The sequence below is a fragment of the Colias croceus genome, chromosome 1, assembly GCF_905220415.1.
Source record: "Colias croceus chromosome 1, ilColCroc2.1".
NCBI lineage: Eukaryota > Metazoa > Arthropoda > Insecta > Lepidoptera > Pieridae > Colias > Colias croceus.
This window is the reverse complement of record NC_059537.1, coordinates 13,345,025-13,372,777: the sequence shown is the minus strand read 5'-3', so window position 1 is coordinate 13,372,777 and position 27,753 is coordinate 13,345,025. Positions and strand designations below refer to the sequence as shown.

The 27,753-nt window shown below is 34.3% G+C and overlaps 4 protein-coding genes across 6 annotated transcripts; 2 read left to right on the top strand and 2 right to left on the bottom strand.

Annotated features, from left to right (window-relative positions):
* LOC123696689 (insulin-like growth factor-binding protein complex acid labile subunit) lies at positions 1-27,557 on the top strand. Of its 2 annotated transcripts, none has more exons than XM_045643049.1 (3): positions 1-17; positions 24,064-24,521; positions 25,471-27,557. In XM_045643049.1, the coding sequence occupies exons 2-3, from the start codon at positions 24,139-24,141 to the stop codon at positions 27,320-27,322; spliced, it is 2,235 nt and encodes a 744-aa protein (XP_045499005.1). In that variant the 5' UTR covers positions 1-17; positions 24,064-24,138; the 3' UTR covers positions 27,323-27,557. The 2 variants fall into 2 exon arrangements, with proteins under 2 accessions (XP_045499005.1, XP_045498999.1); XM_045643043.1 differs by lacking the exon at positions 1-17 and adding an exon at positions 17,909-17,992.
* On the bottom strand, positions 1,925-7,000 carry LOC123696791 (immunoglobulin-binding protein 1). Of its 2 annotated transcripts, XR_006752126.1 has the most exons (8): positions 6,682-7,000; positions 6,176-6,384; positions 5,592-5,712; positions 5,007-5,232; positions 3,212-3,365; positions 2,632-2,713; positions 2,069-2,284; positions 1,925-2,038 (listed from the first exon to the last, which is right to left on the bottom strand). XR_006752126.1 is itself a non-coding variant. In XM_045643161.1 (7 exons), the coding sequence occupies exons 1-7, from the start codon at positions 6,802-6,804 to the stop codon at positions 2,174-2,176; spliced, it is 1,026 nt and encodes a 341-aa protein (XP_045499117.1). In that variant the 5' UTR covers positions 6,805-7,000; the 3' UTR covers positions 1,925-2,173. The 2 variants fall into 2 exon arrangements, 1 of the variants encoding a protein (XP_045499117.1); XM_045643161.1 differs by having other exon boundaries at positions 1,925-2,284.
* Positions 8,576-13,335, bottom strand: LOC123706031. Its single transcript, XM_045655159.1, has 7 exons — positions 13,010-13,335; positions 12,629-12,914; positions 12,269-12,349; positions 10,716-11,396; positions 10,140-10,386; positions 9,696-9,884; positions 8,576-9,402 (listed from the first exon to the last, which is right to left on the bottom strand). The coding sequence occupies exons 1-7, from the start codon at positions 13,114-13,116 to the stop codon at positions 8,576-8,578; spliced, it is 2,418 nt and encodes an 805-aa protein (XP_045511115.1). The 5' UTR covers positions 13,117-13,335.
* LOC123706025 lies at positions 13,884-15,148 on the top strand. Its single transcript, XM_045655154.1, has 3 exons — positions 13,884-13,993; positions 14,082-14,341; positions 14,715-15,148. Exons 1-3 carry the CDS (start codon positions 13,884-13,886, stop codon positions 15,146-15,148), a joined length of 804 nt encoding a protein of 267 aa, XP_045511110.1.
* Positions 27,558-27,753: the final 196 nt, after the last annotated feature.

The window sequence follows — 27,753 nt, the reverse complement described above, 5'->3', positions numbered from 1 at the left end:
ATCGTTCTCATATAAATGTAAGTATAAGTATTTCATATTTCGCTTTTTTGAGGGTATATTTTTAAAAATTATTTGTCCATGATCTAATGAATAAAATCAGTTTAGCAGACAAGTCACAAGCTTAACTTACAAATAGATAGAGTAAAATGTATTGGTATGAATGTAAAAGCAACACAAATTGCTCAAGCCACAGACCTGAAACTTGAAACAAATATTAACTTAAATATCTGGAGGTCCTGTACAGTTAATTTTGAAGCAGTACATACATATTAGGAAAGTAACAAGTACATAGACTTATGAGAAGAACGATAACACGAAGTGCACTCTACAGGTATAAACTTTCTTCTTTGCATCATCTACCAAATCGGCTTCTGCCAACCATTCTAACTACAAAACGTCGTTACCACTTGCAAATAAATCTACAAACGTCATTACGGCCCTTGACCCTTGGGAAACTTTGCAAAGCGTCCCGTGACACGTCAAATGACGATATTACCGCACATCTCGTAAGCACAGTAATGACGGGCCTCATCAAACTGCACTTTCCATTTCGCTCGCCGCGGGCAGTGAAAGTGCCAAACCTTGACGATCGATCAGTGACAATCATTCTCTTACACCTGCCGCGTCAAACCTAACAATGATAGTGATCGTAGATTTTACTAATAGTGGTTGATTTCTGGCTTTGATAGAAACCTGAACCTTGTCAAGCTAAATAACTGATAGCTCGTAAATATGCAAAGGAAATATTAGTTTTGATCTCAAGAAAACAGTTGAAAATTGAATAAATGTTAGTTTCCCTTGTTCCTATTAAAAATTTTGGAGTATATCCTGATTCAAAAACTACACAACCCCAACCTTGTTTAAGGAAAACCGATTGTAAAAATATTCAACATCAGAGCAGCAGTTCCAAAACAAACAAAAAAGGAAACTTCTAATTATTTTATAGGTAATAGCTAGTAATTTTCTCCTCGTAATTATCTAAACTTTTTATGGTCACACTAGTTATGTAATGGCTCTTATTGTGCCAATGTAACACTGGACAGGTGTGACAAGCGATGTGATAATATGAAAGCACGCTACATTTCGCAATATAAGTTTTTAATAAACGTTAAACTCGTGCGAAAACTTTCTACTCGTTTCAAAGACAATTTGTTCTTGTGTGTTTTCTATTGCTTGATAGAGACATCGATCTTGAGATTGTAGAAACGAGAGGTTTGACAGGGTCATTGAATAATTAATGTGTAATATTAATAATTTTTATTATGTATGCATTGATATAATCTCTGCTGTCAAACTAGTACTAGATTTATTATTTTTGTAGCTGCTTAGAATTTAAATTAAATCAAATCATTCATGGAGGAGCTGGGGCGGTTTCAGCTACCTATAACCTTCCTATAACTTTTTCCTCACAATTTTGAATAAGCATTTTAAACTTCGAATATGTCCTTATCATTATTTTTGAATCGACGCTGTAAACAGTGCTGTACTAAATACAATGCACCGCTTAATAAAACTACACAAACCTTTATTAAAAAAAAAAAACTTGCGTATGTGGCCGTGGTACGTGAAACTGGCAACACGGCATAGATAATTCTCTCAGATGAAGAAGAGTTTTAGATATTTCAGGATTTTAGATATTTTGAATGTTAATGTATGTGCATAGTGTTAACTGATAACACTTATTACCTATACATTATGCCGGACACTCACATTCGCACGAATATGAAAAATTTTTCGTGTTTACTGTTTACAAGTGAGTGCACGAATGTTATATGACACATACTTTAACTATTCTTTTAACTATACTTTTAAATATGTAGTCTTAAATCTACTTATTTATAAGTCCTCATATTATATGTATTAAAAATGTAATTAGGTTTATAAAAAGCGTGAACTGAAATAAAATTCAAATTAAACAGCCATATAAATCAGTATATAATTTATTACATTGAATTACAATTATCCACCGTACAATACAAATAACCGACTCAAAGTATATTGAGTAAGTATAAGGCGTGACTAGTAAATACATTTTTCACAATAAAAGAAGTAGGTAATCTTCAGCGCAATATTTAGTCTGTGATTTGACAGCTCTTATACTGTCTATGGTTTGACAGGTCTAAATGTCGTATATCATCTGTGGTTCGAAAATTCTATGCAGTCTGTGGTCCAATTAACTTCTGTTGTATCTGTTTCCCCAACCTCTGCGATGGTCATCTTTATATTCATCCATGTTGCGTTTTCTTGCTAACTCTTCGGGATCATCGTCTTCTTCGAGTCGCTCCTATAAAATATCCACATACTATTATAGTAAACAATAAGTGATTAATATCATGTAAGAAAGGAATATAGAATATGTTAAATATGAATACAATACAACCTATACAATATATACCTACATAATAAATATCTATCTCATTATGTACATGTTCTACAAAAACGTAAATTTTAATTTCGTATTTCTTTACACCTACGAAAATAAATGAGCAATATAGAAAATCGTCATCTTTGCGACCAATAACCAAAGAGATACCAAAAACATTGTATATATCAAAATTATTTAAACTTTTGTAAAGTATTTAAAATAAATTTTGCCAGAAAAAAAGATACTAAAAAAAGAACAATATGTACCTTTTTAACTTCCTCGGCCTCATCTGCATCGGCTTCTGAGCTCTGTATCTTTGTATGTGGGATGTTTGAAGCCGCGGGGAAACTGAAACCAATAGAATACTATGATATACATACATTTAAATAAAGAAATAAATAAATAGTTTTTTTTTTTTTTTTATTGGAAATAGGGAAGCGCTTGACCTCAAGCTCGCCTGATGTTAAGCTGAGATGTGGTCTAAGATGCTCACTCTACGCTTGAAGACCCGAAAAAGTTTAGGAAAATTTTCACACGGCACAATCTTATCCCATACTAAGCTTTCGCTTGTGTTATGGAAACCAGATGGCTGATAAACAAACGTATACATATAAATTTAAATAATTTATACGATAGTGATGATTTTTTTTTCAGTATAATATGAGAAATTATAAAAAGAATAGAAAATATTCCTTCACGAGGCGGGATTCGAACCCGCTTCTTACGTCTTTTCTAACGTAATATTGAAAATATGTAGTCGATCATCATTGTGCTCGCGTTTCATCCCTCTTACCGGAGTAGAAATAGCTTTTTTTACCTAGTAAATCTATAGGTTAATATACTCACGTGCCCTCCCGCACTCGTTTATCATAAAACTCCTCTACAGTGAACGTAGGAAGTGATGGGTAACCGGCCCCATACACTGCCTTTTGTAATGCGTCTCGAGTTATAATAACCGGCTTGAGCACTGGTGCTCGCTCGCGTTGGCTTGGCTTTAGTTCTGGAAAAAAATAATTAAATCATAACTACACGACTTTCGGCATATGATTTGAAAAATACATTTTCGCTACCTATGTTATTGTTCAGTGTAGGGTCTTTTAATGTGACAAAAACATATTGTTAGCAAATTTTTCTTTATCTTCTCAATCTCTATATAGAGAAAATTTTCTGGTCACAATGTTAATTACTAGACATCGGATTATATGCATTTGCATATTTGCATATGCAAATGCATAAAACTCTCTAATTACGGCGTTAGTGCATATTTTAGCCTTTTTCCCCAATCGTGCATATTTCGTTAAGTAGCGGGAGTTTTGAATGGTCGACTAACCTTTATTAGCCAATCAGAACGGTCAGCAAGTAAACAAACCCTATTTTGGCATGGTAAAATGGCGAAAAATTACAAAATGGGCTCCATTTTAAGTAAATTTTGAGCCATTCAAAATAGGGCTAGATCCCTTTCGGGACTAAAAACTTAAAACACGGGTTGTATTCCAAAAAAAAATGTTGTGTGGTTTTATGAAACCACGGTAAAAGTGAAACTTTTTTTCACACTATAGACATTTAACTAAAAATTATCGTATTTGTACGATAATTATCGTACGTATCGTGCGTCACGCGACATGCGCTACACAGACCAAAAAGTTTGAGACGATGTAATAAATGTTTCACTTTAAAAAGGGCTAGATTTAGCCTGGAAAGGTCTAATGTGGCAACACTGGGCTCGCGGGTGACAAACGTCACAAATTTGCGCTCGAAAATTAGGTAAAAATGCTTAATTGTTTATTGGAACAAAAACTATACTTAATTTCAAGAAAATTTCACTGTTTTTGTACTATCTTTGATTTAAATATATAAAATAATAAAGGTTTTTTTATTTTCTATTGTGCATATTTTAGGCATATCAGTCGTTTTTAGTGCATATTTCAGCCTTTTTTAGTGCATATTTGCATGCATATTTTGGCACTTTGTTAGTGCATATAATCCGATGTCTATTAATTACCATACTCCTCCAAAACGGTTGGGCCAATTCGCATGAAATTTGATGTGCCTATTGGGTAGATCTGAGAATCAGCCAACATCTATTTTTCATATCCCTAAGGACTAAGTGATAAGAATAAGACAGAACAATGTTTGCCGTGACAGCTAGTCTTCACTACATAGTACAAAACAAAGTAGCTCTCTCTGTTCCTATGTCCCTTTGTATGCTTAAATCTTTAAAACTACGCAACGGATTTTTATGCGGTTTTTTTAAATAGATAGAGTGATTCAAGATGAAGGTTTTAGTATATAATTTATTAGGTTTTAGGCAAAGCGGGCGAAGCCGCGGGCGGTAAGCTAGTTATATATAATTGGATCTGATGCAAAGGTTAGTTCCAAAAGGAGAGAATCATTACCAACATAAAATCCAAGAACAAAATACATTTAGGCTGGTTGCAGAGCTTGACCGACCATCAGTGCGTACGTCAGTCGCGCTTGTCATATGTATGGAAATTCATAAAACCGCTCATAGACCATACGCACGCGTATTGTCATGCGTATTAGTGTCATATTCATACACATTGTTGATGCGTATCGTCAGGACCGACTGTACGCACTGATGGTCGGTCAAGCTCTGCAACCAGCCTTAACACGATCTTACCTCCCGCATGTTTAGCCATATACTCTAAAATCGGCTTCTCCTGCTCAATACTGCTAAGTTCCTCAACAGCTTGATTCACGTAATTCAACAATAACGTCGTAAAGTATTCCCTTTTAGTCTGATCATCTACATTTGGTGACTCCATAGCTTTGGACAGAGTGCCTAATTTCTCTTTTAGTTCTTTCATTTCCTTGTACCTCTTTATTTTTGCTTCCCTTGTGAGTACCTGTGAATTTAAATATATAACTGACTAATGTTCTGCATTGAAATAATACATCTTTTTATAAAAAAGAGGCATCAAATGTATCCTGATATTGAAAATTTGTTTTCAAAACTAATTTAGCAAAGACATAGTCCAAGCAGTATTTTTGTATGTAATAGTAAGATAAGATTTAAATTTTTAACATTTGTTGGTCAAAGAATGAGCTACATATCATAAAATAATAATAGCATAACAAGTAACTTGGATAAAACACATAATATAGTTCATCCCGAAAATCCCACAGGATTGGAATTAATTCTTTTGATTACACAGACGAAGTTGCAGACAAAAAGCTAGTTTTACATCTAGAAACAATATCTCACCATTGAAGCAATTTTGGCTTGTTCACTCTGTGGCCTCGACACAGTGTTATCTTCATTAGCACTTGGCTGAGCCACTTCCACATCTGTCACGCCATAGTCTTTGCACCTTTGTAAAAAATCTCTGAAATTTTACAATATTATGCTTTAAATTATGTAATGAATTAAAAAACGAAAGTAAATTCACAAAATATTAACTGTACTCTTATTACAATGAAAAATTACAACTGCATACTTAAAATATGATTTCATTTAATGTAGGTATCATATTATGATATGAAATAGTTTCTAAATGTAATATTCCTGTAAAATCATATGACATAGTTACACTTTCTCTTAGATTTTTATAAGTATAACTAGCTTTCCGCCCGCTTTGTCTTAAACTCAACAAATTATATATTAAAACCTCCCTCTTGAATCACTTTATCCATAAAAAAAATCGGATCAAAATCCGTTGCATAGTTTTAAATATTTAAGCATACAAAGGGACATAGGGACAGAGAAAGCGACTTTGTTTTATACTATGTAGTGATAACTCATTACAAAAGTGTTTTATAATTTTACTTTAATAAATTGCAAATAGATACCTAAAATATATCTCAGCTACAGTTATAATCTCCTTTCTAGGTTGATTGCACAACTTTAAAGTCAATGTTCCAAGAAGCGCAGGTAAGAGTAGGTACTGCAGTGTTTCTGTTGGAAGCTCATCTAATGATTCATTCTTACTGAACATTCCTGAGAGAGAAACTAAGTTTGTTGCCTTCTCAAACTTAGATATTGTTGTTTTAAGTGTCATCTGAAATAATATTCATATCAAACTAAGAACTTTTCATAAATTACAATATTCATTTGCATGAACTTAAAAGCAATACAATTTCTTTCCAAAAATGGTGTCAATATTTGAAAAACAATTAAAAAACGAATGAAAAAGCTTTTACGATAGTATTGCAATGGTTAAAATTCGATACAGACTAGCCTCTTCACATTGTATTCATTGCATAAGCATTAATTTAAATACAAATTGAGATTTTTGTTTTTGAAAGGATGCAATGAATATTATCTCCGCAATTACAATATAAGTGTGCAAACTTACCTGTGCTGCATCACTATTAGTTGCTTCGTTTCCAGTTTCAATTTTATTAAACAATTTCATAGCGGTATCATAAATACTCTTCAAAGATTCTTCATCTGATGATGATGCATCGATTTGCGACATTTTTTCAAGGTTTAAATGAAATATAACTCGTTATACGAAAAGTATTTGTTGCTCCTCGATTCTTCCAGTGTTTTTCTGCGATTCTGTATTTTGTTATCTTAGTTTGTTTGTTATATATAAAATCTCAATTCGCATTTCGCAAATTGCGAATCGCAATTTTTACGTGCGGCTGTCAAACATTATAAATCACAGCCACAGATTACAATTTACAGCTGACATTTGACATTTTTTTTTAATAATTTATTTATAACCATGGATACAAGAAACTCACCCGATGGCACAACTAAGAATCAGATTGACCACCTCGCCATCAGCTCCAAGTGGCGTTCATCCACAGAACACTATTACTCCTAGCGGAGAAGAACGTCATCTTCATACAAAAATGATGGTTTAAAAGTATGACTACTAGCGCCGCCAGTGGGACCCTTTGGCAACTTAGGCATAGCGCGAAATTTGAAAATGTTTTTGGTGATTTTAATTTCTTCCCCGGCATGCACCACACGCTTGCCAAGTTTGCCAAACAGAAGGAGACGGCGCTATACTAAGAAAAGAGATAGAATTCTTTGCGTCTTGCTTTCTGGTATAGCGTCGTCCCCTTCTGTTTGGCAAAAACGGCAAGCGTGTGGTGCCGGGGTTATTATTATTGTGTTTATCAGGAAGAGCTCGTTCTAAAACAAAATTATTAATTCATATTATTAGCGTCTTTTCGATAATAATAGGAATCAGTAATTTATTTAGAATGTGCTCATGTTACTTGAAGTTTAAAAACAAAATTAAATAAAAGCATAGAATTAAACGTATATAACTTTATTTAAGTACGTTATTACAGTACACAGTACACGTCGCTTGTTTATGAAGGACTAGATGACCCGTGCCCACTTCGTTGGGCGGTAAACATGCATGATATATTTATAATTTATAGCCTATAGCACTCACGAATAATGTAACTTTCTACCAGTGAAAAAAAAAAAAATTGGTTCATTACTTCCGGAGATTACCCCCTACATACAAACAACTTTTACCTCTTTATAATATTAGTATAGATATAGATTATATATTTTGGATATAATACATATTCAGCTGCATCCGGTTCGACTGGAAGCCAACCCCAACATAATTGGGAAAAAGGCTAGGCAGATGATGATGATTTTGGATATAATACCAAAGACTTAAACGATACTACTACTATATTTTTAATTGTAATTTGTAAGATGTCTTTAATAAAGAGAAATTATAAATATAATACAATACAATCCATTTACATCGAATCCATAAAAGACGAAATTTGTTAGTTAGACAACTCTGCAAATTGAAACTAATATGTTTTGCTGAATTAAATTTTTTTCAAACATATGAAGACTGTATTAGCAATTTGTTACAAGATAACTCAAACTCAGATTGATAATTCGTTACGCAATTAGGATGCAGTGTTCTAATTAGTACTCGAACAACAAAATTGGTACATTAGAAGTTTTCGAGAAAATCGTCGCTTTCCTCAAACCTTCATTACCATCATTACAATTATCATTTGTTCTTTAATATATTTATTTTCTTTTGTAGGCTAGCTTGCGCAGTACTTTCAGCAAACATCCTGTTTTGTACATTACAGAATCTGTTAATGCTTATGTAAAATATTGCATTTATTATATTTGTTACATTTTGTTCTTTATGTTCCCTACATCTGTCTAGAAAATCAAAATTAATATTTTTTTGCAGTAATTCTCTAATGCAATCTTTGACATTCCTCTTATGTGCATTTTTATTTAAATAATCATACAATGATTGTTGCACTTTTTTCTACACATTCAACCATTTTTATGTTTGCATATTTAAGACATCGTTTGTCATGTTCATATTCTTTAAATATAGAAAACAAATGGCACACAGTATCCGTAGAGGAGGTCAAAGATTGTAGGCATGATTCACAATTTGTTTCCATTCTCTTAATTATATAACCACAAACATAGGCGCATGCCTGCATCTCCCCAGTATTTTCGTCCATCCATTCATCCATTTGATCCATGGATAAACTGCAACAATCCGCCTCATTGCTTACTGCTGATGGACGGCCTACGTCAAGTTTGGCATTGTGGGTCAAAAATAAATTTAAATTATCAAGAATGATAGCATCATCGGTCTCACAATTTGCTGCTGAGCTTGGTGCCGACAAATTTGAAATGATTCCTGTTTTTAAAGCTGCAACAAATTGTGAGACTGTTGGGTTGCAATTAGATCCACAATTACTCCTGACACACCCAAAACAATTCTCCAAGGCATCTTGTTGCAGTCTCCTGGTGGATAAACTCCCAATTTCGGGGTATTTTAACTTTAAATTCCGCCATATTCTTTCTACTCCCGCCATGGTTTGGATCCATCCATCCAGTGACGGAGCCCTCGACTTTGCACCAATAAACTGACAGTTCTTAAAAAATAATTTCATTTCTTTGAAATATGCAAAATGAGGGCTCCGGTCTGAAATATTTCTCAAATATTTTTTGCCTCTTTTTAAACTTGGAGAGTCCGCATTTAAGCTGTCAAACAATTGGTCGATTTTGTTTAGTAGGTTGACTGTAGCAAGTGCTTCTGTTGGCAGCTCTCCTGTAAAAATAGAAACATTTTTATTTTTTATGTAAGTAATATTATTTGAAAATAATGTTAAAGAGTTTTTATGAACAATAATAATTATAATTGCAATAAACAACTGACTTTTGAAAAAAATCAAAATGACTGTGTGATAGTATTGTTAAAAACTAAGTAGTTATGAGACAATAAAATTATAGAACTCCTATATTTTTAAGCTTGAAGCACAAAGTCAAATCCTAGCAATGGGAATATTAATAGGCAGGAGACGATTTTGAGCTGATATTTTTTAACATATGATATCAACATACCTTGGGTAATTTTTGCATACATTCCAGCGGACACTGTATGACTCAAAACCTGCGCGGCTAATTTCACTTTCATTTTTTGTTTATTATTCGGACTTAAGTGGCTCTTGGTTAGGGCAGGCGCAAACACGAAAAATGGGTTGTTGTTATCCAATACAAAAAATTCTTCAATGTGATTCCACTTCGCGATATCTGAAAAAGACGTAAGTAATATTAGTTTTATCTGCATTAGTAGTGGGTCAAAATCAACTACTAACTTTTTCAATGTTACAAGATAAAAAGGGTCTTGACAGACAGACAGACGCGTAGATGGACAGATGGACAGACGGACATCAAAGTGATCCTTTAAGCGTTCCAATTTTACGTTTTGAGGTATGAAACTCCAAAAAGAGAATTTCCTGGTGGTAATATACCATAGAAAAGTATAAAATTTAAAGATATTATTACCTGCAATTTGTCTTCCATTGCATTCAACATTACTGCTGCATTTAATGTTGTATTTTAGAAATAAATTTCTAAAACATTTGAGAAGATGGGGTGTATCATATAGAGCAACAATTTCATGCTCTTCAAATTTAAAATATGGTTGTTCAACAGATGCCCCTAGTTGTGTAAGTGCTCTTCTATTTACCCCATCCATATCACAAACAGTTGCAGCAATTATGATGCCCGCATGAAAACAAGCATGGAGGACCTGTAATAAGAAAATTTAGTTGGTTAATAATATTTAGTAGGAAAATTCAATAATTTTTATCCATATTGATTGATATGTAGAGGATCTTTTCATAGCGTACACTGAGCAAACAAGTATGCAATGTATTTCACACACATAGTGCATACACAAGTATGCATGCATTACTGGATGATGATCAGTTCATAAAAAACTATGTATATTTTACTACCTACATAATATAAACAAACACCACACCACGGTAACTTTAGCACTATACAATTTTATCAGTTCCTGGCTGTATTATGTTAAACATGTAAATACATGAAAATAATTTCAATACAATAACATACCTCTTTGATCAAGATCATTAATCTGTCTGCAGTAACATGATCTCCTGACAAATAATATGCCACTGGCTGTTTAATTTTTTTCCTGATACATAAAATCATGAATACTAGAGCATGACTTGCTACTTGTGGATCTCGCCCATGGTCTCCTCCATGATCTTGAAATCCGTCAATTTGATCAGATTTTGAATTGTAGTTCAAATTTTTTCTGATCGACATTTCATCAAACAACAAACTGTACTCATTGTCTAGTGGATTGTTATTGACAGCTATTCCTTTCACAACATCAAAAAGATGATTGTTGATGCCAGGTTTTAAAGGAAGCTTATTTAACAAGTTTTTGAGTGTTGTTTGACATGGTAAACAAAACAGACGTCGTAGTAGTCTGTAAGTGGCAGGTGACCTTTTGTATAGCCTTAAAGCGAGAATTTTTTGATGCAAATTCCATCGGCGTCCTCTTGTTTTTCTCTTGCAATTTAACAATTGCCCTTGTAATAAAACAGCAAAAGAACTAGTCAGGTCAGTTGACAACTCTTGTACTGCATCATCATCAATGAGAGCCTCCAAAATCTTTTGTGTTTTCAGCTTTTTAATTCGTTTTTGTAGACTGCAAATTTTGCGTAAGTTTCTTCGGCACTTGTTCATGAGTCGCTTTTCTCGAGTAGTTTTTTCAATGGATTTAACCTAAAACAAAAAATAGAGGAATCTAAATTAAGTATGAACATAAATTATTATTCACAATTTTAGAAACAGTAGAACTGCCATTTTTTCACTTTTTCATTAGTCTATTTTCAGCATGTAAGTAGTTATTGAAATAAATTAAAATAATTAAAAAAATGAAAAACACGACTGCTTAATACCAAGTAAAAAGTAAAAAACAAGTTGTATACAAAGCGAAATGTCACTCGTTTACTCCCTGACTAAACAGAAATAAAATTCTCATTGCTGTCGGGGGACCATTTTGTGAAACACTATTTGATCTGAGAGTTGACTGCATTGATAATTTTATTTACCTGTTTAGTCAGTGATTAAATGAGTGACATTTCGCTTTGTATACAACTTGTTTTTCTACTTTTTAGTTAGTATTAGGCAGGCAGTCGTAATTTTTATTAAATTATTTAATTTTAATTTATACATTTTAATGACAAGTTTTATTATTTTTGGAATGTGCTCATCAAGGCCTTCAATTTGATACTCGTATTGTAATAATAAAAGATTTTTTTTTACATTTGTGATTGGTGCCATGCTGCCAACAAAAAGATTTCTTTAAAAAAATATAGCCAGTGTCACTCGGGATGATGTAAGGATTCCAACGATACCACATACATACAAATCTGTCCAGGCATTTAACAGTTACGGTGGAATAAATAAACTCACATACATATTAACAAACAAACATACATACACACATATATGAACCCTGAAAACATAACACTCCTTTTTTGAGACAGTCGTGTAAAAACAGCTGTGACGACGGACGGATGCAAAAGTGATCTTATAAGGATTTTTGTATGGAACATTAAACTAAAACTATGAATAAAAAACATTTTACTTACACCAGATGAGTTTGGTGTCTGTATACTATCAATAGTTGAACTTGTTGCTTTTGAAGTTCCAGGCTGTTCCAAATGTGAATACTGAAACAATACAAAATCATGGGAATTAGTGGAAGAAAAAATGTAAGACAGACAAAATGTAATAATAAGTGCTGCCTAAAAAGAACAAAAATGTTTCTTCCTTAATAGAAGAAAGTAAAAAAAATATTTTCTTAGACTTTGTCTTAAGCTGCGATGGATATTAATAGCAACATTAAATACAAGATATCTCAAGGATATCCACCAGGAGAATAAGTGAATTATGAATTATGCTAATAATATATTTAATCATTTAGATTATTAATTATTAATAAAACTTACATCAGATGAGTTGATTGAATCAGATGCTCTTGAAGTTCCAGTCCATCCCTGACTGACTCCAGTTGCAGCAAAGGAAATATCAACTTGAGAGTTGTGTGTTGATGTGGTAGGTTCAGACGGAATGGAATATCTATGCAGCTTTTTCCTTTGTAAATGATCAAGAACAAATGCACTTTCGGGAAAATGCTTAGAACAAAGCATTTTATGGCTTACATAAAGGCTTCTCTGAAATTCTACAGAATTCCAGTTCTCCTCTGGGTAACAAAACTTTGCCCATGCTACCAACCTGAAAAAAAGATTTCAGGGTGAATTTTTTTATCAACAATCGAATGATACTACGGATTGAAATTCATACTCTACTTTGGATTCAATTATACATACCGCTGTTCGTTGGAAGGTCCTGGTTTCGGAAAACGATGTAAGACTACTTCTGAATCTTGTGCTGTGGATGCATTGCATTTTGCACATTTTCGGTTATTGTCCTTCATAATTTTTCACAGGAAAAACAGCAACAAAAACAAATTAACACACGCAGCGATTAACTGTTTTGAACCGTTTGATTTGAAAATTTTACACTTTGACAGTTGACGTCTGATTGAAAATGTTGATGTTGCCATTTTACAATCGATTTTTTAAATTTGTTTTTTGATACTGGAAGCCCTATATCAAACCCACCCACTGAGCCAAGCAATCCGAATACAGTTGACTCCCCCTGCGTTCATCTCTCCTCGATGTACGCAACCGCCGCGGCGCTGATATCGATAGTGATCATCACCTTATAGTGGCGGAGATAAGAATAAAGATTGCCACAAATCGGAATAGAACCAGGACGGTAAAAGCTAGAAACTTCGACGCTATGATAGCACTAAGTTAGAAAATCCAGATACCTATGACTATATAATATTTCAGAATCGAGCTTCGAAACCGTTTCTCTGGTCTAGAGACTGATCCCGATAACAATAACATAGATGTTCAATGGAATGGAATTAAAATGGCATATACAGAAACCTGTTCAAAAGTTCTTGGTTATAAAAATCATTGTCGTGACGACTGGATATCGCAAAGAACATGGGACCTAATAAATGACAGGAAAGATAGATATCCACCTAAAACTCTTGAACTGTAACACCGCCAGTACCCACGAAGAACCATTCGCCGTAAAATCTACCACAGTACAAGAAGAGACCGTAGAGTGTGGGCAGACACTATAGCAGAATCGGCGCAACGTGCTGCCAGATGTGGTAACATAAGGGAAATGTACCAGGCGACTATGCGTTTATCAGGGAAGAAGAGCTATTCAAAAAGACCACTTAAGAATAAGGAAGGCCAATTCGTAGTGACTTCTGAAGGACAGCTGCGACGCTGGCAAGAACAATTTGAGGAGCTCTTTCAGGCCTCGAACAACACTACTTACCACTGCAACTGCTGATCTTAGTAGTAATCCGCCAATCAGGACTCTTGATATCAACGCAGCACCGCCGAATGAAAGAGAGGTAGAAAGTGTAATCCAGTCACTCAAAAACGGCAAGGCACCTGGAGCGGACCTCATCACAGCTGAAATGCTGAAAGCAGATATTGAAACTGCAGTCAAATACCTAACGCCCTTGATACAAAAAATGTGGAATAGCGAAGAGTTACCAGAAGATTGGAATAAAGGAGTGCTTGTAACAGTTCCGAAAAAAGGAGACCTCAGCAACTGCAACAATTGGAGAGGTATCACCTTACTCTCAATACCATCTAAGATTCTGTGCAAGATAATATTTAATAGGCTATCAAAAGCAATCGAACCCCTGATTCGCAGGGAGCAAGCTGGTTTCCGGCCCAATCGTTCATGCACTGACCAAATTAGCACTCTACGTACCTATTATCTTGGAGCAGGCATCAGAATGGCAAAGGGAAATTTATCTAGCCTTTGTGGATTTCGAAAAAGCCTTTGATACGCTGAGTTGGTCAAGTATTTGGTCACGTCTGCAGGATATTGGAGTACCTCAGAAATTAATTAATATCATAAGAGCTATGTATGAAAAATACACCTGTACAGTTTCTCACAATGGCTTGTTATCGGATGACATACGCGTATATGCAGGAGTACGTCAAGGATGTTTGCTCTCACCTCTGCTCTTCCTTATTGTCTTAGATGGCATTATGCTTGATACCACTGTCAACAACCGCCGCGTTATTGAATGGGGTTTGACTGACACTCTCGAGGACTTAGATTACGCAGACGATCTCTGTCTGTTCAGTCACACCCGTGAGGATATGCAAGCCAAGCTTAATGACCTACAGCGAGAAGCTACAAAGAGGGGCCTGAAGGTAAACACTCGCAAGACGCAAGAGATGAGGTGTGGCGAAACGAGCTCGCAGCCGCTTCGTATTGATTCCGAGTGTGTAGAGCGCGTGAACCAATTCACCTACCTTGGAAGCGTTGTGACAGAGAACGGTGGTACGGAAGAAGACATCGTTTCAAGCATAGCCAAAGCCAGGGCAATACATTCTTTCTTCTTCTTACCGTTATTCTAAATACATAAAGAGCCTACATTGCTATAAACTTGAACAGCTCACTGACGGTAAAAGCTTAAATGCCATTTCCTATGAGCATCAAAATCAGTTAACACCTCAAGTAAATACTAAACGGTTTGCTCAAATAAAGGTTTGTCACAAATTCAAAGTCCCTGCAACGACAAATATAACCCCAAAACATCTCTATCATAAATATCAATCTGCATGGCAAATGCAATAAAGCATCGACCACAGAACATTTACAGGGAGATGCAATCATGCAACTTAGAGCGTTTTCACATTATCCGATCCGATATCGGATATCGGAAGCCGATAGCCGATATCCGATATCGGACACAATTTGCCCTTTCACATTATCCGATAATATCGTCCCGATAACATGAGTGTTGCCAGAAACTGGAAAAGTAGATATATTGGGAATTAAAATAAACAGTGGATGCATTTGTGTTACAAAAAATAAACTTTATTTTAAATGAAATAAATAGTAATAAATAAACTGATGTTTTTCAAACCGGTTTAATCTGCTGACTGCGGAGTATGGATTTGTACCCTCTGCAGAGTCAGAATCTAGTTTCAATATTCAACTTCATTGTGAGGCTTGTTTTTTTATATGCTGTTTTTCTTTTTTTATTATTAGAACATGTTGTGTGGTCGTAGTGAATTTTAGAACTTTTTTATATTAAATCATGTATGACTGTTATGTTCTTATACAAATAAAATAAAAAAAAAATTCAACTCAGTATTAAAGCGACGAAACTAGCAAATACAAATTCAAATTACATTTACAAATGTAGGTGCTGTTATTACAATTTTATAGTGCTAATATGTACATTCTACCTAATATCTGGGGGTGCAAATATTTAAACAGAAATAAATTAAACTAAACTAATTCACAGTCACAGATTCCGCAATGTACATAGTACCACAGACTAATAATAATATAGCCATGACAACCAAAATAGTAAACAAGCTCAAAAGTCGCCGCGCGTTCTTGACAAAATTTAGGGTCGCCGCCTTAGATTATGGATTGGTCTCCGCGCACGCTACGACTAGATACCGCCGGCGTACTCGAAAAATGCGGCAACTAAAAGTACGCCGAAATCGGCGTACCCGAGCCAGTCGTGTCACGAGCATTGTGTGGAGAGGGTGTACCGATAGTTTCTAAAGATTTTGGACAAAACCTGAAGTAAAATGCCTGTTTGTGCCATAAAACTGTTTAAAAAAAATACAACAAATAATAAGAAAGACACTGGGATCACGTAACATCAGGAATAATCGTATTATTCGATATTTCACCTGTACTTTGAAAATGTTGTTTACGAAAATACGACGCCATTTAGTGTTGCCGTACTGCATATCCCAAAAACACACTTTTAATTTGAACTTATTTTATTCATAATGTTTTTTTTTTTCAATACTATTAGGAGTATTAGGTACTAACGCATATTATAAAAAAAATGATAATAACAATAATTTATTTCTGTTTAACCTTGTTTAACTGACTCATATGTTATTTTTTTATTACTGCTTTTTTACTTTTAAAAAACCTTTGTGATAGTATAGTGGCATCGCAAGTGGATTTGAGTCACATGTTCATGGGTTCGATTCCCGGCAAGGCCAAAATGAAATGAAAATATTTTTCAAACTTCTTTCCAAGATAGCCCATTTCCCATTTATGGGGTAAAATTTATGTAGCTGGCAGTACAATTCTTCACACACACTAGCGTCCTTACAAATTGCCTTACACACACTACAGAACTGAGTTGCCGCACTCACGGAGCTATTGTTTTTAGGTGGAGCGGTATCTAGTCGTAGCGCGCGCGCGGAGACCAATCCTTAGTCTAAGGGTTGCCGCATTCTAATTCTGAAATTTTAGAGAAAACTAAACAAAATTGCCGTATTGTAAATTTTCTTTTCAATAAAAAGGGTTTGATTTAAAAAAAATCAACTGATAGATCGTAGTTGTACATACAGTAAAAATAACTACAATAAAGAAACCGACTTCAAAAACAGCTGGAAAAGTAAAATATAAAAAAGATTTGATATTATTAATTACTTAATATTATTTAGATGTGCTATTTATTATACAGGTTTGATATCGGCGCTAAAACAAAGCACTAAATCTGTGACTCAATGACAACAATACAATAAACAGCTTACAGCACAACAGTAGTCCGAGTAGGAGGAGGAGCGAGGCAGAATGAGTAAATAAAGATAAAAGATACTAATATTTCGAAGATACGGTTGAATTTAAGAACACAATATATTTTTGTTTACTTCAGTTCAGCCAATTGCCGTATATTATAGGACGATATTAAAATAGCTCCCGTATAAATCGTATTTTTAATGCCTTTAAATACTTAAATGAATGTTTTCTTAATAAAAAGGTTTAAAGTAAATGAAAGGATTTTTTTTTTACATTTAGCGCCTAGAAATGACTGAAAATACACAAACTAGTGCTTTTTTTGCTGTTGGTATACTACCTTTTCGAAAATTGAGCTGGTAACACTGAACATTATCGTCCGATAGTTCACGGGAATATCGGTGTTGGCTCCGATATCCGATATCGGACCGGACAATGTGAAAGACAGGTACGTAAATCATACATTTTACTTAGCCTCCGATATCGGATATCGGCTATCGGCGTCCGATATCCGATATCGGACCGGACAATGTGAAAACGCTCTAACAAGTGTCAAGTATCAGGGCTGGGTCAGTATGCATGAGGAAAATAAATTTATTCTATACTCTTTGCTAGCAGCTAGATCAGAGTACCACAGAACATATCAGTACAATATTGTCGGTCGTGAAGAGTGCACGTACATCGTTTGGCTGCTAGCTCATGTAAGTGATTGCTTAATATATGCAGCGGGCCGGAAAACATGACGATTAGCTGCGACCTCGGACCAAGTGCAACGTCGTCTAATACGTTGCATTACTCATTCATTCATTTTGGTGAAGACCGGCGCAATAACACGGTTTCCCATTTTATGTATTTCCATTTAACTAAGTGATTCGCTCAATCGATTTTCACTATGATTGTATTTATACTTGTTGCACTGCAACTGCTCGGATTTCTTAAAATATATATTCAAATGTAATTATAGGTATCTCGTGGGAAAGGGGCAATTATTTATTTACAAATAAGATACCTAAAGGGTGAGGATGCTTTTTATTAATTAAGTAAACATTAAAATGGCTCTATTTGTTATTGATTGATTGTAGTGGCGGGTTTTTTTAGTTTCGCAATTAATAGTTGTATAATAAATAATTTGTAATTAAGGTGATAATGAAGAGAAGGATAAATGAGACACTTGTAGAAGGTTCATGTCTCACAAACAAAGACCATTCAATAACAAATCGTTTAATTAACTTAAAATGAATGTGACGTCATGAAATTCTTTCGTTATAAGAATAAACAAGTCAATATTATTTCAATGATATGACATAAAAATTAGATAACTTGTTAAATACAATACTATGATACAACAGTAATACATAATACATGCGGGTGCGCAATCTTTAAAACCTGTAAGACAAGTTCACGTAAAGGGAAGGCTTTGTAGAGATAGGAACCTACAGCTACGGTCTATAATATAATATATATATGATATGAAATTTACGTGTAGTCTTTACTTTATGGTTCTTGTAAAGTGTCCAATTTGTAATTTGTTTTATTAAGATATAGGTAGGTATAATGCACAAAGAAAATTTTACCTACTTGTTGGTAAAAGGTTTGATACATCATACTATATCTATACATATAATATATCTGTAGAAGGGTCAATTCTGTACATTGAAAATATTGAAAAAATAAATATCAGGGGGTGTTACTGGATCGATACAAACCCAAATATGTGATTAAAAAAATTTTTGTCTGTCTGTCTGTCTGTATGTGAAGGCATCACGTGAAAACTAGCGGTTCGATTTCGATGAAACTTGGTATAATTATACCTTATTATCCTGGGCGTAAAATAGGATACTTTTTATCCTGGAAAAATACGTAGAAAAAAAATAATCTTAATTTTTCAGTTTTATCCATAGACGTTGTTCCGTAGAACCGCGAACACACGTTGCGTATTATTATAGGCCTAGCCGTATTTGGGAATTGGGTCCAATAGATATTTATAAGATTTTATTGTCAGAGGTACCTACTCAAAATGGAGAAATAAACCATCCACGCGAAGACCGACATCCGCGCGGACGGAGTCGCGGGCGGAAGCTAGTATCATAACTATAGCTAAGTATAAAAAAACCTTATTTTTAAAAAAACCTTATATTTAACCTACCCACTTTCTTTAAAAGAAACGTAGCAAAAATGTATATCGGAAACCAATCCATTATCTAGGTATCTCAAAATAGGTATCTCTCACGCAAGTACTAGGCACTATTATATAATATACTAGCGGTCCGCCCCGGCTTCGCCCGTGTTTGAAATGTTTAAACTATCCTATCTCTCAAGCTGGATCGAACTGCACATGGTGTGCGAATTTTATTATAATCGGTTAAGTGGTTTAGGAGTCCATTGAGGACAAACATTGTGACGCGAGATTTATATATATTAAAGATAATATTATATACTACGAATGTACTTAACTCTACATTCATCACATCATAATAGTATACGAGTACCAGCATTAAGTACCACAAATTAAGTATAAATTACATGATATTATTGCATTTGTAGAGTACCTACCTAGTAGGTACATACTTAGTTTTTATTTGTTTTTCTAGTATCATAACTATATGTAGGTCGTAGGCCGTAGGTCGGTCAGGATCGATCTCTCTCAATATTAAAATGAAATTCTATTTTCTGGTTCGGTCTGCTCTTGCCTCTTACGAAATCCGCCGTGTACGTAACTTTTGTATTGATGTTTTCTTCTAATGTTTTGTTTACAGATGTTACCCTTCGTATACACAATCCAATATATAAAATGTTCATGCCGTGGTGTTTCAAGTTTTAAAACTGATTCGAAACCGCTTAACAAATTCTCATGAAAACCGAAAACATCTATTTTTCTTATCCTTCTTATATGAGAAAGGCAGAACAATGTTTGCTTGGACAGCTAGTGTTGTTATAAAATTGTCTTTATCAATTTTTTAGAGCTCGTAAGTCGTATGAAACGGAACATGACCACCTCCTTTGTACAATGGTTGAAGCGTGACCGTAGCACCGAGGGGTCCTGGGTTCGATTCCCGGTGGAGACGAAAAAAAAAATGTGTGCGTGTACTAGTATACACACGTAAGAAGTGAAACTTCTTTATGACCGTATTTTTCAAAAAAAAATACTAAGTATACGCAACTTTACAGAATTAACTACGTCGAATCACGCGTGGTAGGGATAAGAAAGAGATGGCGCGTAACGAAAAAATGTTACACTAATTTTTTTTCCAACCCCGATACAGAAGTTTCACTTCAAAAATGTCTCGGTCTGGTAGGACACAGAAGGCTGATCACCTACTTGTTCATAAAGAAACTCGATCAGTAAAACATAATATGTATTATGATGCATCTGCCCTTACCCCACTCGGGGACATGGGACTTCACTACTATGAAACGGAACATACCTAGTATACTAATTTTTTATCCAATTTTCTAATTCAATCAACAATGTGTAGCTTAGCCCAGTTTAATAATGTGATTACCATTGGCCACTCCCATTCCACCGAAGTAAACAAACTGCGTTGTTTGTGTTAGTACTTCTGCGAATGTAATACTATATGGAAAAAACAAATTACTTTCCATAGACAACATCATAGTGCGTTCTTTTATCGTACATTTTATAACCTTTCAGTAAATAATTTATTAACTTACTAGCTTCCGCCCGCGACTCCGTCCGCGCGGATGTCGGTCTTCGCGTGGATGGTTTATTTATCCATTTTGAGTACCTCTGACAATAACATCTTATAAATATCTATTGGACCCAATTCCCAAATACGGCTAGGCCTATAATAATACGCAACGTGTGTTCGCGGTTCTACGGAACAACGTACTATGGATAAAACTGAAAAATTAAGATTATTTTTTTTCTACGTATTTTTCCAGGATAAAAAGTATCCTATTTTACGCCCAGGATAATAAGGTATAAATAATTATACCAAGTTTCATCGAAATCGAACCGCTAGTTTTCACGTGATGCCTTCACATACAGACAGACAGACAGACAGACAAAAATTTTTTTAATCACATATTTGGGTTTGGTATCGATCCAGTAACACCCCCTGCTATTTATTTTTTCAATATTTTCAATGTACAGAATTGACCCTTCTACAGATTTATTATATGTATAGTCTTCGTTGATCGTTCCTTGAGAATAATATAGGTATATTATGTACTTTTTCTTTTACAACAGCAAACTTAGTTACCTAGTTCAATTAAGTACTTCAATTATTTGCTTTTGCAACTTAATTAATATAGGTAGGTAGGTAGGTATACATATTAGATAATAGGTATACTATCTATTAATATAGAGGTGTTAATAAAATTGATATCTATACATATATAATAAATCTGTAGAAGGGTCAATTCTGTACATTGAAAATATTGAAAAAATAAATAGCAGGGGGTGTTACTGGATCGATACCAAACCCAAATATGTGATTAAAAAAATTTTTGTCTGTCTGTCTGTCTGTCTGTCTGTCTGTCTGTCTGTCTGTATGTGAAGGCATCACGTGAAAACTAGCGGTTCGATTTCGATGAAACTTGGTATAATTATACTTTATTATCCTGGGCGTAAAATAGGATACTTTTTATCTTGGAAAAATACGTAGAAAAAAATTAATCTTAATTTTTCAGTTTTATCCATAGACGTTGTTCCGTAGAACCGCGAACACACGTTGCGTATTATTATAGGCCTAGCCGTATTTGGGAATTGGGTCCAATAGATATTTATAAGATGTTATTGACAGAGGTACTCAAAATGGAGAAATAACCATCCACGCGAAGACCGACATCCGCGCGGACGGAGTCGCGGGCGGAAGCTAGTATTAAATAAAATAACGTGATGACATCAACATTATATTTAAATTATATTATTTTCTTTCCAATTTTGACCTCGTTATCGTAACAATAATTTAATCATACTTACAACCAAAAAAATGCAAATCAATTTTATTATACTTACAACGACTTATGCAAATACCGCAAACCGAACGATAATAAAACCAAAAGTAAAAATAAACAAAGAATAAATCAATGAGTTTCATAATAACGATACCGATACCATGAATTTCCTCTTTCATTCTTGTTCTTTTTAACAAACGTGTAAATAGTAAAGTAAGTATTCGAAAAAGACAATTAGACTCTACATTATGACAACTTTTCATGAATAAAAATATTTAAAACAAATTCAGGTATGTAAACATTACGATGTTATAACGATTTTATAATGTCGTACGCAACTATACGACGTAGAAAAAAATTTGGACTTTGTATGGAAATCTGTCAGATTAGCGAAGTTTCCTTACAAAGTCCAATTTTATTTTTACGAATTCAGCAAAGTTGTAGAACAAAAGTTGTTCAGTTTCATGAGTAGAAGCTCCTGTCTAAATTTGTCAAACGGATTACCTTTCACCTTGTATATAATATATGGAAACGCAACCAACTTTGACTTTAAAGACTCCGAAATATCCGTAATTAAATATCTATTTTATCTGAACTGAAATTTAATTATGATAATTATTATCATCTGGTATTCATTAGTCTAAGCAAATAATTATACATAAATATACAGCAGCTTATACAATGTTACCAATAAATTTGGTAATATCGATCATTTCGCGAAATACTTACTTACTAAATAAAAACGCGAAGATAAGGGATCGGATTCTATACTATTTTATTCCATGTTTAACAATATGAAAAGATAAAAAAGCTGTACATCAACGCGGTTTCGACGTACCTAATCCAAATGTTTACAAAGCACAAGTCGAGGATTATTGATATGATGTGATTGTCAAGTGAACGCGTGACCTAAGCGTGGCTCTGGAAAATTCTGGCGGGAAACAGTTAGAGACGGTCAGCAGGATGGCGGCCATTACGATTGTCCCGCCATTTGTCGGATTACACATATTGTGGACTCACCTCATACTTATTTCTTAGATAGCATTTGTTGTTTCGATAAATTAAGTGGATTCTTTTCATCTCAATCTTCTACGCTTTATAGTCAAAATATTAGTTATTTATGACAAGTCTCTTAATGCGACTAGGATATTTAAGTCAAATCCTTACAGAAAATAAAAGGTCTACTAGATCTACTTCCATTTAATTGAATACAAGGTATTAAAAAGACGGATACCGATTAAGTAATATTAATAAAATTGGCTTGGGCAGAATACCTACAGTAAGAGAGACTTTCATTTTATAAACCTTAAGAATTACTATAATTATCTAACTAAAAACATGGATAGAAAAGTTAAAAAATCATAGTTAAGTATACATAAAATTTTCGTTTGTTTATATTAAATTTTTCCTTTTTACTTTTAAAATAAACCAAAATCGATTCAGAAATGTTGCGCTGACTGATAGGCAATATGCATTACAAACACAATGCACATGGTCTCATTAATTCACAGGTTTATGCCATTGTTTCCATCATTATTATCGCTCTATAACTAAACAACCGATAATCAATGTTCCTCTTTGTCTACGACATGCTACAGAGGTAAAGAATACGACCAAATTGAGTTTAAATCGGTAAAATTTATCTTTGACCACTTGTTATTTTGCACAGTATAGAAAATATTGCTAACACTTCGGTTCGATACAAAGTTATAAGCTAATTACAATTAAAGGTTAAAATAGGTACTTAAAATCCCATAAATCTATGTTCGTTTAATAATATTGCACTGTTTAAGTATAAAAGTTATCATCTTCACATACATATGTATAACATGACCCTTTTTTTCTTTTACAGATACATTAATATGGGTGAGCTAGAGAACTAAATACTGCACCGCTCATACTATCGACTATAGCTAAATACTACAGAATGGCCCGTACAGTGATCGTATTCCTCAGCCTGTTGGTCCTCAAACTGGGCCACGGCTTCAACGGAGACAGCTTCGAGCTGGAGTGCCCAGACGAATGTGACTGCCACTACTTCAGGATCAACTGGGTGACCGACTGTTCAGAGAGCAACTTAACCGAGGTTCCCTACGCTGAACTCAGTCTGAGCGTTTACATTCTCGATCTGAATGAAAACAACATAACTAGCCTCGAATCGTTCCCGAGTGATATAAAGATGAGAAGATTGCAAATTGCCAATAATAGACTGACAAGAATCGAGCGGCAGGGATTCAAAGGACTCGAGTATCTAATAGATGTTGATTTGTCCGGCAATAACATCACTTATGTGGAGCCCGAGGCATTCCTGTTAGTATTATCTATATTAATGCTGAGCATATTAGGCTCTACATTTGTATGCCTGTATTGTTGTGTGAATGCAATGTTTAGGTTAATAAAAAAAAGAAATCCTCATCTAAGAACCATTATCTAGATCTCTTCTAGTCATTGTATTAGGTATACACCTACTTTTAGCGGAACAATAATGTTCAACTTCACCATATGGTCTAATAGCTTATACTGTATCACATAAGATATAAAAACAGTCTGTCTATTCTTTGCGATATGTTATATTTTCTCACATCAACGTCGTTCCATTGTTCAGTTAGCACTTAGCCAGTGAATGATGGATCTGATGACAAAATGATAGCAATTTATTCAAACAAGCCGCTAACCAGGCGTCAATTGCTGTTTACTACTCGTGATGTCGATATTAGATGATGATTTAAACACAGAATGAAGATTGAATTACTGGATAAGCTATGCGAATTTTATTATTTATATTTTGAAAAAAATATGGGCAATGGCAAGACTAACTTGAATTAAGTCCCTTCACTGACAAGCCGCTAGACTTTCTTAATTTGGAGTTTTTGTTTTTGCGTGTTTTTATGTTCCTTTACTTTTTGAATTAATACTTTAATTTTTTTTTATTTAATTTTTTTTAGGTATTATTAATTACAAGAATATGGTATAACTGGGTTATGACATATCACGGAATAGATATATTTCCAAATACTATAACATGATATTGAAAGGTAGAAGCCGGTACAAAATATGTACACAGTGTTGTAAGCTGTTGACCGAGATTATTAAATTAAATTTATTGTCGCCGTAGCCATACTACGTATTAAGTCCGGCTATGGTCACAGCAAATGTTTTGAATACCTACAATATTTGCTAGGCGTTTAGGTTTATGTTCTCTATTTTATGTTATTACTTTGTGTTCGATTTATTTTAATTTTCTTATTTTTATTTATAGAGACTCTCGTGGACTCTTAAACGTGGAGCTTCAAGATAATCCGCTTGGTAATACTGATGGCCCATTTTTAATATCGAGCACGCTGCAGTATTTGGACATCAGTAACTGTAACATATCCATTATAAATCCACAATTCTTCGACAACATTACATCACTAACAACTCTCGATCTCTCCAATAACCCATTGGTTTCCCTGGATGATTCTGTATTTGATGACCTCACAAGCTTGGAAACCTTAAAATTAAATGATTGTAAGCTGAAAAATCTAACTGAGAACGTTTTTCTTGCACTTGTAAACTTAAAAAATCTAGAATTAGCAGGAAATTATTTAACGGACACAAATTGGCCAGAAATATTAGGAAGTCTAACGAGATTGGAATACCTTAACCTTAGGAAATCAAGTATAACATATTTATCAGAAGATACGTTTTCAAATTGCACAAATTTGGTCACGCTCATTTTGGCGGATAATAAATTGCTTGACTTGGACGTCGCTGCTACATTGGGTAATAGTGTGAATCACTTGGAATTGTTGGATCTGTCCAATTGCCACATTAAAGGACCTATTTCAGGCGAAGCATTTGCTAACGCCACTAGATTGAAATCTCTTTATTTATCAGGCAATCCTCTTTTTGCACCAGATTTGAAAGAGGCTCTCGCGCCTTTGCCGAAACTTGAAAAACTATTTTTAAGCAACTGCGGCCTTCGAAATTTGCCTGATAATTTTAATGTATTTGAAAATCTCATTGAATTAGATATTTCACGCAATCCCCTGGTGAATGTCTTTACGAGATTGCTCGCTCCGCTGGATAAATTGGAGTACCTTAATATGGGATACAGTAATCTGTCATATGTTGGACCTGAAACTTTTTCCCATATGACTTCTATGAAACGATTAGTTCTATCGGGTAATGACTTGCTGTCGCTAGAGGCCGGACTTTTTGGTAATTTAACACAACTTACTACTTTGGAGCTAGAGTTCTGTGGTTTAAAGAGGCCGCTGAACGCAAATGCCTTCTTTAAAAATCTTACATACATGGATTTGCGAGAAATGAAACTCGGTGGCAATCCACTTATTATTCCCGAATCTGGTCCGCTCTTCCCAAAACAATTATCACAAGTGACTGTTCTTGATCTTAGTAATAGTAACATAACCTCATTAAATCCTGACGCTTTTAAAAATACAGAAAATATAACCGATTTGAACTTGGCCGGTAATAAGATAAAGTCGGAAGAAGGAAGTTTAGCGTTTTTGGAAAGACTACACCATTTAGAGAAAATCAACCTTAGCAAGAACAATTTGACAACAATTGATCCACAGTTATTCTCGAATAATCCAAAGCTCCATTCGCTTAATCTTATCGGAAATCCGTTCATATGTGATTGCAAAATCGCGGAAATGTGGGATTGGGCCAACATGATTAAAGGCGATTTAGACGTCTTAATCGGAGCCAAGAGCGCTGAAAAAGATATAATAGTGAAGGGAAATAAAAAGAAGAGAAATCTGTACTGCCGTTACAATGAACTTCGGAACATAACAATCACAGCAAATAAAACAGTGCCAGGTCGAAGGCCGTTTGCCAAACCTAGAGAACTCACATATGCTAATAGAACATGGGCGAAATACGTCAGAGAATCAGGTTGTGAGCCTGTGGTCAAAATTCTGAGGCCCGTAGCGTTGGTTGCTGATTTATTTCCAGACACTAATCATTACGCTATGTCCACCACCGCGATGATTTTAGCCGTATTAGCTTTCACACTTGGTGCCGCCACCGTGGTTATGACTTGGAGATTATTCCGAAAGAATCAAATTCCAGAAATTGATACAGAGGATAATAGAAAGCAGAGATAACAAAGCGTCAAAAAATCAGTAAATAGACTGTTTCCATTCTTGCATAGTTCAATAATATATCTGTAAGGAGTAGACGTGATTTATTGAGAAACTGTTTTTCAATGTGGTTTTCATAATATTACAACTAGTCAAATTTAAAATTCTATTTTCATAGAACCTCTTGTAAGTTAGTAAAGTTTCCTAGGTGTAAGTTTATGTCAGTATTTTGTTTATAATAAAGACCAAATAAAATTTATAAATCGTTTCATTTTTAAACTTCGTACTATGTAGTTAGAAAAGTAGTTTCCGATTTTTGTGAATAGCCTAGCCATAGTTAAATAAGACTTGATTTTGTGAGTGATTTCTAGTAAAGGGATTGTACGTAGTAAAAATATTTACCAGACATACCAGTTAGCATATTTAATATATACACAGTACAGAAAGTAGTAAAG